At 35.3% G+C, this 12,436-nt stretch overlaps 1 protein-coding gene across 1 annotated transcript; it reads left to right on the forward strand.

Annotated features, from left to right (window-relative positions):
- The first annotated feature begins 6,173 nt into the window (after positions 1-6,173).
- LOC142351877 (MFS-type transporter SLC18B1-like) lies at positions 6,174-11,215 on the forward strand. The gene is made up of 2 exons (XM_075404119.1): positions 6,174-7,036; positions 10,427-11,215. Exons 1-2 carry the CDS (start codon positions 6,400-6,402, stop codon positions 11,149-11,151), a joined length of 1,362 nt encoding a protein of 453 aa, XP_075260234.1. The 5' UTR covers positions 6,174-6,399; the 3' UTR covers positions 11,152-11,215.
- The last annotated feature ends 1,221 nt before the right edge of the window (positions 11,216-12,436 follow it).

Below are 12,436 nucleotides of genomic sequence, written 5' to 3' on the forward strand. Positions count from 1 at the left end.
AAACCAGCAAAATTTAATACATAATTTTATAAATAACCTTTTATAACCCAGACTCCTAATTTTGATTGACAAAAGCAGAAACAATAGGAACCGAATCTTCGCTATAATAAACAGTGATCTGTAAAAAAAAATTATTTCACATGAATTGCTCTGCAAGAAATATGGTATAATTTTTGCTACAAAATCTAACCCAAAACCGACTCTTTCGAGACCTTAACATGATCTTTGATTTTTAAACCTGAGCGCAAATCGAATGTTTGCTTCAAATACTTTGCGAATGAAGCCGTTTTAAGCATTCTTTCAATTCAAGTTCTCAAGAAATACCACTTTTATCTTAATTTAATCTCTCAGTTTAATCTCTTATGATTGAAACGTAAATTTTACATAAGTTCAATCCCACCAACACCAGCGTTTAATTTTTCTGTGACTGTCAAAGTAGTCAGTTTGACTTATTTTTCTGAGCAAATTACTTCATTTTTACTCTAGATCTATGTCGCGTTTCTGTCCCGCGTTGAAATCTCAACGCCAAAAATTGCTTTAAAATGTTAAAATATTGGCGAATGTTTGTATGAAATGCGGTTTTAGCGCTGAATGCGTTGAACGCTGTGAAAATAAAATTTCACCGCTAAAAACTATCAATTTCACAAAAATTCACAGCTAAAAACCGCAAACTTTACAAAAATACCTCTTTCACCGCATTCATTGTTAGAAGATGTGGGCGTTGTGTGATGAAGTTTATTAATGCAACTCTGCATTTTCTTAAACAAACTTCTACCGGGGTTGCCTCAATTACGCTTTATTTCCAATACATTTGTCTAACTAAAACATTGGCCGTAAATTTTTCTCATCTGCTTCACCTTTTCAAAAAAAATTTGTTCTCATCTGCTTCACCTTTTCAACATTTTTTTCTAATTAAAATTTTTGAGCAGCCTCCCATTGCCAGCCATTAAAAACCTCAGTTGAATTCTGATAGTGACCACTCAAGAGATTGCAAGACAGAGCGTAACCAAAAAAAAAATTCTTGATAAGTGTTTTTAGAATTTTTCTTGATTAGTGCAAATTAACCTTCGTTGGCGTGCAACTTTGGTGGTATATATTTCTCAATTTAAAATAAAATAACGGTATATATTTTCTTGAGATAATATTCTGAAGAACAAACAATTTCACTTGATTTTAAAAAGTTACCTGTATATTCAAATTCAGTGTTCTAGTTTTCAAATTGCTAATTTTAATTATATTTCTCTGTACCGAACGGATTTAATCTTTGATTTGAGCACAACTACCAAAAATTTGGCACTACTGTTTTCAACTGTTGGCTGCTGTTTAAAACATAGCTTGCGCAAAACTGCATCGAAGAGAGGACAGTGTATTTTGGTGCTTTTCTGGAATCATATTAAGGAAGGCTATTAATGTGACCTGTAGCGTCTAAGTAAATTTACATTAATAGTAGCACACCAACTCAACTGACCCGTAACAAATTTTTTTTATAATTAAGTGAGGTGAAAGCAGATCACATCCTCAAACTTCGCTCTCATATGTGGAAATAGGATTTGAACGCTCCTTTGAACACCATTTTGATCCTTCGATTAACAATGGTTAGCGGTTAGTCGAACGTTGTTTTTATTTTATGAGGTCAATTTCTCGAACTCGACTGTAAAACATCAAAGTAAATTAGTAAATCAGCTGTACTTGTAAAAATAAAATAAACTTGAGTAAAAACCATTCACACTGGCCGTTGTTAAATCAACAAATATTTTATACAAAACAGTTTTTTTTTGCAAAAATTTGAATCTGATAAGGCAAATGAATATTTGCTCATTTAAAAATTGACTTCTGAAAACATGTTTGTGAATATTGTAGAATTTAGTTCCTGCGTAGTTTATTGACACCTTTGTTAGTCGCAACTTTATCTTTCACACCCAGAACTTTTGCGGGTAAAATAAATAGGTCCTAATTTTGACAGGTCTCAAATACAAATATGCGTCTTAACATTAGGGCTAATGAAACAAACACTTAGGACTCAAATACCTTGTTCTAACAAAGATAAGACCGAATTAGCACACAAATGACCAACAATACCAAAAGTGGAGTTTTGCACGGCAAATAACACCTGATAAGAGGCACACAAAATTGTAGCGCGATTTAGAGCAAGGCAAATAAGACCAAGATTATTCGAGTTGGAAAACCTCGGGGTCATTCACTTTAAAACTTAGCCTGCTGAAACTCCAATCAAAGGAAAAGGAAATCAATTTGATGCCCTTATTTTATTTTGTTCATTAAAAACTGAACATACCTAATTGCTATTATTGGCCTTGCTCCATATTACCCTTGTTCGCCAGGCTTTAAAATTTAACTTACTCGCAGTATGGACGGCAAAATTGTTAAAGCGCGACATGGAAAGGCCCCGATAAAACTACCTCCAGTGGCTGGCAAAACGCCACGGGCAGAGCATTTTGGAAACTCCAAAACGAAGGCAAAGAGGCGAACAAAAAGCGGCAAGTCTAACAATGGAAAGAAGACCCTCGCAGCGAAATCAGACGAGCAATCACAGCAATCAAGCAAGCAACAACAGCCACCAAACGGTCAACAACAGCAGCAACACGAACAACAGCATCAACGAGCATGTGATAGCGACTTGTCCGACGACGAAAAAGCCGAGCAACAAGCGCTATTGGAGATAAAGAAGAAAGTGCAAATCGAGCGTCCATATGCAGTGTAAAAACGAACTTTAATTTAACTTAGATATCTGTCATGTGTGTGCTAGTCCGGGTTAATAAATTATGTCATCTAAATTGAACAACTTACCCCTCATTTTTTTTTGCTTAACACGAGTAACAATAAAACAATGCATTGTTCCACCGCTCATGCCGGCCTTTAAGTAAATTCATCCTCTATTTGGGCCCATTTTATTTCCAGTGTAGCAATCCCAGTGGGCTTGCTCGAACTCATCGGTGTCATAAAACATGTAAATATTAAAGGTTCGGGCTAGCATTCTCAAATCTGTTGTTGTAACGAAATTAAGGTCATCTGGAACATTAATAAGAGGGGCAGCGCCCATCAGATTTAATAAGTGGCGGTTCGGGCCTTCTTTCCGTAAAGAACGAATTATTACTTCAATTTTTCCGCCTTGATTAGGGTTTCCGGTCAAAATTGTGCTAAGTGCAGCGCACACGCAATTGTAATCGGGATCAATAGTGTCCACAGTTATAGGGATAAAAGAAGTAGGATCTAACGAAGGGGCGTTCTTGAAACAGTTGCTTTCCAGTAACGGCCTTTCGTTTATAACTAGTCCTAGTTCGTAACAGATTCTATCCAGTGTAGAGCGAGAAGCATGAACTAAGGGATCGGTGAAACGTCGATGAATAATTTGTTCATTGCAATAATCACAGTTGCGTACTACTTCCCGAACAATAAACCGGGCTCCTTGGACATCGTAGGATTGTTTAACAAGCCGCTCGAGTTTAACTGCTTTAATATGCTCATGGTCCCGATGTAGTTTTTGGATAATAAAATTTGCATTCCTCGAATGCAATACTTTGAGTCCGGTCTTTTTATTAAATAGAGTTAGTTTTGGTTTGTTGTAGCGACTACATAATTGTTTAAAATGGTGCTTTTTCTGTCGATTAAAATTGACATCTTCTGGAATTGTTCCACGACGATGAAATTTGAGAATAGACTGATTTAATTGGAAATCCATTGGCGCTCTAAGTTAGTAGGTAAATGAAAGCTAGTAGGAATTATGGTTTAATGAATTTGTTAGTTGGTGAATTGCTAGTTCATTGGTATTTGCATAAGTTCATTGGCAAACAAGAATTGGCGTGCACACCTTTACTGAGTTATCAGAGCATGAAATATTGATCTGCTACTCTCTGGTACAGCTTCAGGGCCCCTATTGTCCCAAATCCAAGCGTCCATATTTTTGCGACCCCCCGCAAGTCCTGAAAACCCTACTTCCTCAAGTCCGATCACCATGAAATTTTAACTGATCACTTTTAGGACAATTTCTTACACATTGAGAAAAACAACGGGCTTTTTCCAGTACCCGAAACCGTTCTTTTGGCTTTCAAAGGAAACAAAAAAAAAAGATGAAAGATTTGTTTCTTATACTCCTTTGAAAGAAACGACATTTTTTCCAGAGTCAAAACATTTTACCAAGGCCTCGTTCAGAGTGGAAAGTTGGGATAAATTACCTTTCAATCCCAAAGTATTCGCACTGAAACCATTCCTCAAGGGAATAAGGGACAGAAAGAGCTAAGTTTTATTTTTCATTTTTTTTTACGACTCTAAGGAAATGGTTAAAATTTTATTTAGAACGGAACATTACTCCAGCCTAAATGGGAAACAAAGGTAGCATAGTTTAAATTGGATGCGTATTCTTTACTTAGGAAGGAAAAAGCAAGCGTGCGAAAAATTGCACACATATTGCTCAGCATGAAACATGGATTGTGCCATATTCTGAAATTATCAAACCGAGTTAGGCACGCAGCTCCGGTCATCTCGAACAAACATCAACATAAGATAAGTGGCATCTTGTGACTGACCTTCCACGCCAACTATAACACTTAGACGTTAGGTCAGAATGTTCTAAAAGGAACGACACGTTACGTTTTGCTGATAAAAAAACTGATAAGGTTGAGTACCCTTAGGCACAAGAAAAACGACCAGAGAGAGATTTGCGAATCTGAAAAGCAGTAGTTCGTTAAATAAGTTAGTTATAGTTTGAGAGACGAAGTTGACGCGTGAGTTCAACTTTCCTAGAAGAAAAAAAAATGTTGAAAAGAGCGATTAATCGATCTTTCGGATTAGCTTAAATTACTCTGACTTAGTGGAATCGGGATTCTTCCAACTGTTGTAAGTTGTTTATGATTCTTAAATTTGAATAACAGGAGAATATTTGATTGTGTTCATTAATTCTCTACTCAGTAATTATTTATTCTGGGCATAACTCTTAGCTCCAATTCGACGAGGCAAAGAACCGATATATACTTGGTTGTTTTAGTAACTACATTTCGACGACTTATTATTTTCATTACTTGGAAAGGAAATTAATTATTGTGCGCAGCAAATATTTTTTTTACAGCTTTGAGGGAGTGGCTTTAAAGCGGCGGGTTTTTTACAGCTTTAAAGCGGCGGGTTTGTGCTTTGAGAGAGCACAAAGCTCGTGTTTCTGCTATTTTGTATGAAACCTAATACTTTTCAATAAACATGATTTTAAGGATAAAAATATTATTCTTGTTAAACAATTAAGTGCTACTGTTTACTAATTTTTTAGAACTTCCTCTATTTTTGCACGTGAGCAGAACTATTGTTTTTATAACCATTTGCTGAAAATGTTTTCAAACTGATTATAGTTTCTATGGTCCTTAAATTTCAACTTCCAGAATTCATTCGCTCGTTGATCATAACTTCTGATCTGCTTTCGAACTATTTCCTGGACAAACTGCTTTCATTTTTCTTTTGCACAATACATGGGTTCTTATGATTGCATGTGTTCTCCTATTCGAAAAATCGAATAAATAATTATTCGAAAAATCAGAATAAATAATTACTGAGTAGAGAATTAATGAACACAATCAATTATTCTCCTGTTATTCAAATTTAAGAATCATGTGTTCTCCTATTCGAAAACCGCGCTTCTAGACAAGCTTTTTGGATCTATTCCGTTTTCCTCCCCCCACCAGCTCTTACTCAACATCAAACTGGAGTCTCAACATCAATTATAACTTGTTCTTTTTTTAACAATCAGTGTGCACAGATCAGCGGGAACCTCCCCTCCCGTGAACAAAATTTTCTGCAGTAACATTTCATTTTTTAAATTTTTTGCTGATAATGAGGGGGGGGGGGGGTGGGGGGGGGACGTTTTGACCAGTGGCCGTGATTCAATGTATGTAAAACCACAATACTTTTCTAAAAAATAAATGAGAAGTCTCATGTGATTGAAAACTCACTTTATCAATACTTTCTGATGCTTTTATACTTTCTGCTTCTCAATCAAAGATATTCAATTGGATCAAGAATTATTTCTGTTTCATTCTATGAATGCGTTGTTAAATTTGTAAAGCAGAGTTATAAAAGTAGGCATATATTTAGTTTTCTCGTTAAGAAGACCGCATTAATTCTGACTTCTATTATCATAATCTGCATATAACTTTGAAAACCTGAAGGTCAAAGGAGTCACTCTATCAAAATTTTGCTGTAATTGATTAATTGATTTGTTTTGAATCAGTTTTCAATTTCACAATCTTATTAGATCGTAACTTTGTTCTGTTCATAAGTTTCACCCTTCAATATTCATAAATACTTCAAAAATTGTTCAGAAATATTTAAATATTTACTATTTATCAACTGGTATGAAATATTAAGACTTTCTCTTGTTTAAATATTCGTGAACAAAAAAAAATGCCTACAATATCGTCAAATGACAATAAATTTCGCAAAATTTTCACTGTATCATTATCAATATCGTTTCCATTTACAGCCGCTCTATTTTTAACGGGTAAAAGTCTACTTTACCCGTCCCAAGCCGAATCAAATGGGTTATCCAAAACCACCACTGGCGTAATTTCCGGCTGTTATGACCTGTCTGGACTCATATGCGGGCTAATTTTGCCAAGTTTTATCAACCGCTGGAATTACAAAAATCTATTCTGGGTCAATTATTTAATGTACGCTGTATTGATTGCTTCATTTGGGTTGGTGTCGCTGTCGGACTCGAATCAAGTTTTCGCTGCTGGAAATTTCATTCTACTGACTTTGCTTGGTGTTTTTGTGACACCAGTTTTGTTGGTAATGATGCCTATAAATTTCAACCTTTATCCAGATAAACGTGGGGTGATCTCGGCAGCTACTCAATTATGTTTCGATCTGGGTTTTGTTTTGGCTCCTTTCGCATGTGCTCTGTTGTATGATTCTGGGGGGTACTTTCTGCCATTTGTGACCGTGGGTTGTATTGGATGTGTTTTGGCTGTTGTTTCCGGAGTCTGTATGCTTCCCTATTCGACTAATCAGTGCTCTGAGGAAATTCATTCTCAAGAGGGTAAGTATGTCCTCAATTTTCGGGGGCAGTCGTTTGTCGTCCCGAGTTGTTTAACACAACAACTGCTGGAAGGTTGAGAGAGAACAAGCTAATACAAATTCTGCGTAAGATAAACTTGACATTGCTTGAAAAGAAGCTTAATTTGTTCAACGTATACCTGGCTAAAAAAGATGAAGCCACGAGGAACAAGGAGGAACAAGAAAATGAGTTATACGGGACGCTCAAGTTGAAAAGACATGTTGATGTAATGGTACGCAGACTAGGCCCGCAAGTGAGTTCGAATCCAAAATTGGCACAAGTTCTTTGAACAATACCTAAAAAAGCGCGAAATAATTATAGTGATTCCTAATATTTTATCTTTTTTAAAATTGTTTTATCAATTTTTCCCCATGACTTGGATCAGACGTGGAAAATTTATTTGAAGGATAGTAATGCAATATCTGTTCAAGTCGGAATGATGAGTTCGCAAAACGTTGAATCTGAAACAACCTTGAACAAAAGATCTTGCAAGATGTGGTCACGACTACAACTCGACTAACAAAGTAGTCTCGACTATTTTGTTACTCATCTTTTTTTTTTTCACATCTGCACTAGTGAGTAGAAAATAAATAACTTCCTGGCTAAAATTTTGAGGAACTTTATTATAATAACACAATAAAAACTTTTCATTATACCATCTTTTCTAACCAAAGTTTTGCGTGAGAGAATGTTTTCGTTTTCATCGTGCAGTATGCAATAAGACCACAGTTAGAAAATTTAGCAGTTCATGTGGCATTAAAAACTGATTCAATAGTTTTTGTGCATACTAAGTTGTCTTTTTTTACGAAGTCTTGTACCATAAAGTATCAAAAAGATGTCCCAGAAGAACTGATGAAAATCCTATTAGAACACACGCCCCCATAGAAACATGTCTTGTGGTCAAAACCAACTTTTTGTTTACTCTAATTGCTCCAACAAAAGATATGAAAGTCATTATAATACTATCCTGAAAGTGCATCAGATCCCTTGTCGGCCTGAGTAGGTCTACTTCGAAAAACAAAGGTAAAGCGAAAACTCAATTTTCATGACTTAATATATGGTTTTAATAAGTAATAATTGTGGTTTCTGCGTAATCGCAGTGGAACAGCATTAGGCCTACAGTAGCCTGTTTTCAGCTGCCCTTTTTCTTATTATTCCCCACATGTCAGACTGATCTTTTCATGAGCACTATTGCTCTTTTTTGGTGACCATAGTCCCTTTTTTTGCGTCTGAAACTTTCACGTGGTACCATCATTGCAGCCAACATTGGTCAGGCTATGGTCAACCTGAAGCTATGGTTAAGTAAGTGCTCATCCTCACACAGACAGCTTCACGGAGGCAGGGGATTGAACTCTCAATCATTGGCGTGTGAACCACACACCTTACCTCTCGGCTATTACGCCAGAATATAATTTTTTGTTAGAATTTTTGCTATTTTGATAGAATTTTTGTTATTATGTGCTCGTATTTTTCAAGACTGCACTCTTAATTACATAAATTACATAATTACGTTCGCAACAGACGCATTATATATGATGCTGATGATTGTTATCCAGTTTTTCTTTTAGATAGCAAAAATGAGTGATATTTTCTGTTTGTACCCCCAGCTTAGTGGTTGCACAATATTTCCAATCTGCAAACTCATATGATTTTTTTGTATATGATCATTATACTATCTAATGGAACCTGCTCTTTAACTGGGGGATACAGCATAACGTACTGGGAGGCATAACGTCTTGAAACAACTTTTGATTGGCATGTGTTGAATTTCACAGGTAAAAGAGTCAATTTAAGCAAAACTGTGAAGTGTTTGGAAGTTATATAATTAAATTATTTAAATGTATAATAATGAGGTATAGCAATTAATTTCACGGATCATGTGAACAGCAATTGAAAAACAAACCCTTGCCACCAATTTGCTATTGGTCTAAACCTATTTGACCAATTGGTCAAATTATACCTGTGGTGATTAGGACACGGGCCAAGCGTTCTGTCTTAGAGAATTAGAAACTCTAATTATAGCTCTAATTATTTCACGTGAATCTAATCAAAGTGAATCTAATCAAGGACAACTTTTTAGGATATTTCTATTTTAATGAAGTTTATAATGGTAATTGCAGTTGAAACTGAAGGGTTTCTAGTTTGAAAAGCAAAACAAAAACTAAGAGAATTAAAAGAGATAATTGTTTTTCGCATTTGATTTTTGTTACTGAACTACCATTTTGTACAAATCTGCTGTTTCTCTACCCAGCTTAGTGGGCAAATAGTTTTTACTCCTCAGTCGAATCTGCTATGTAGTAATTGCAATGTAAAAACACATTATTCGTAAGTTGTAGCCGTAAAACAACCCGCGGGAAAATAGAATTCATACAGATTGACTGCGAGCTTTAACCTTATCTAGTTTTCCATCAGCACTATGATTGCTCGACAGCTTAATTAGTACAATGGTTGCGTTATTCAGGTTGCGTTTCTACTGTTTTTTCTAGTTGTCATAAAAACTTTCAATTTTTAATAAAAGACGATCGTTTGTACAAATCTTATCAGAACATTGTTGTTTGCAACTTTGCATAGAAAAAAAACTTACTTCCTGTGTTTAAAGAAAACAGTCCGGGTGTGTTTTTGTAACTGCACCTCCACATACTGCTGGCCGACCGGCTCTTAAATCCTTTTCGTTTACTGAACTAAAGATCTAAGGTGAAAATGAAGTCATGCTTAGCTTTGAAAATTTCTGAGGAGCACATAGCCAATCCACCTTAAAGTAAAACCAATAAAAATTGATCCGACAAAATTATCTGGTGCCAAATACAATTGAAATTTTTGAACACAGTTAGCAAAACCCTCAGTTGAAAAGCCAATTGAGTTGGTTCAGCTATGTTAACTCATTAACCATCTTCAGCTATGTTCACGTCGGAATTAATTGAATCGTTTTGCATGTTAAACTGCTTCTGAGGGATTTCATAGATTGATTTAGTTATCAACAATAGCCATGTGTTGTAACCAAGTAATGTGTCAAAGAAAATTTCCAAATCTTGAAAAATGTGCAGATAACATTAGTTATTTGAAGCAAGGAATCCACTTGTGTAGCTTATAGTAAGAGTGTTGAGAATTGTGGTTTCGGAATTTTAGTTGATCGAAAGATTGGTTCTTCTCCTGTGAGATTCGCAATTACTATTCTGAGGGAATTTAGATAGGAGAGATAGCCGCAATTTATGCCAATTGTTGTAATGTGGGGGGGGGGGGGGTCGAGAAAGGTGAACGTGAAGAGAAAATTCTTTTTTGTATACCGAAGTTCATTGTTTAGAGCTTATTTACTCGACTGTGAACCGGGTTCCAAATTGTAAGATATTCCCGTCAAAATTTTCATTATTTTAGGTACTGACATCAAAAACAATATCGAGAACGAACCGAGAGAAGTTATGACTATAGTGAAGGTGGCAAAGACTCCAGATATCTGGATAACCAGTGCTCCCTTTGTTGCTGTATCAATGACAATCGGTCTACAGCGGGTTTTCCTAGTCCAGCTTCTAGACTATTTGCTGAGCCCATCCGAAAGCGAACTTGGGTTTTATTTCGCAATTTCACCCTTGGCAGCCATGTTGTCTTCGCCCTTTGTCGGGAAATTATCGGACGGTGCTCATAAATGGACAGTATATCTATTATGCCCAGTATTAGGAAGCATTGGATCAATTTTCCTGGTTTTAATCACGTGTCTGCAACTAAACGAACAAGCTGTAATATTTCTTTTAGTTTTATCTCTAAGTTGTTTTGGTTATTGCAACCCCGCAAGTTATGTTGCTCGGTTTGTTATATTAGACGATTTATTTTACTATTTTTCAGCTGGAGATGAAACTAGAAGCTATCGAGCTTTGCTATCGAGTTGGAATACGAATATCTGCTACCTTGGAGGTCGGTGGATAGGGAATGCGCTGATTGGCGGAGTTATCTTTGATTTGATTGGCTTTCAAGGCGTGGCAGTTGTTCAGACTTGTCTGTTTGTTGTTTCTTGTTTATGTGCTTTCATCTCTTATGGTAAAATGAAGGAGAAAATGAAAACATTCGTAAACGAAAAATGCCACAAAAACGGTGAAACTTTATAATTTGTATTCAAAATCATAGTTTACTATATACGAAAATATATATGTTGCTCGAATTTAAGCTAAATTTAACTGGCATATTTGTTCCGACCCACATGTGGGGGGAGGAATTGTATACTCAAATGAGTTTTTTTTGTTCAGACAATTTTGGCCGATCGATTTATTCATCGTAGAGAGTTGAGACTGATATCATCAGAAAACTCATCCAGCGTAGAATACGAATTAATTTTTTTTTGATTTTCGTAATTTACGGGGAGTTATCGAGGTTTAAAATTTTGAGAAGAGTAGAGTGAATTCCGTTGTTTTTGTTCACATTTTCCGTCATTTTTGACCAAATTTTTGTTACTTTTGCTGAAACTTAATTTTTTAAAAACATTGTTATTGATTTTACGGTTAAGGATAGAGGGGCTCGCCAACTCGTTTTAATCGAGCTTTTTGGTTATTATTTCTGCTAAATTTTTCGAATTTGATACTTTTTAAATCAAAAAAGGCTCCGAATAAGCTATTGTTTCCTACTTCGTTTAAATTTGCAGGAATTAGAGGCGTAAAATCTAATGCCAAAATCTTTGAAAACTCTTACAAAGACAGCTGAATATTCGTTTCATGTAGGAATTTTCTTGAACTGAATTTTTGCCGGTTTTTTGAAAAATAAACCTAAAAATTATACAAAGTGCTTGATTTGTATGTAGTTTATTGAAATATTTCTTTTAATAAATCCTATATTTTGCAAAAAAATTGGACTAATGACTTGTGTTTGTTGGAAGCTGAGAAAAATCAGGTCTAGAAGTCAACTCATCATGGATTCTAATCAATCATTATTCGGATTATATTAGGGAGCGGTCTTTTTCATAACTTTTTTGCAATTTTGTTTTTATGTTGATTACTGACATGAGTTGTTTCAAATCGTGGACCAATCAATGACTATCAATCCCATTTACAAAAAATAAGGCCATTTGAAAATACAGTTTGTCTTCAGAGAAAATCTCAGAGTTTTTATGGCTTTGAAAAAGTATTTTCGTAAATTTTAAGGGATTTCGTTTTGTTTTGGATTCATTTGTAAAATTTATTGCTGCCGCATGACTACGTTTTATTATTCAATGTTTCAAATGGTCCTTAAAATGCTGCATGTGAGCCAATACAATGCCTTCAGTTTTTATCTAACGCCTCTTATGAATTTGATTGTATTTATTTTAAGAGAATGTTAGTGAAGTTTGTCAAATTTTAATCTTATTTGTGTCCACATGTAGCTTACTCTCATTATATACAGGGCAAAATTGATTCCAAAATG

This window comes from Convolutriloba macropyga, chromosome 13 (genome assembly GCF_964194025.1).
Source record: "Convolutriloba macropyga chromosome 13, txConMacr16.3, whole genome shotgun sequence".
Classification (NCBI taxonomy): domain Eukaryota; kingdom Metazoa; phylum Xenacoelomorpha; order Acoela; family Convolutidae; genus Convolutriloba; species Convolutriloba macropyga.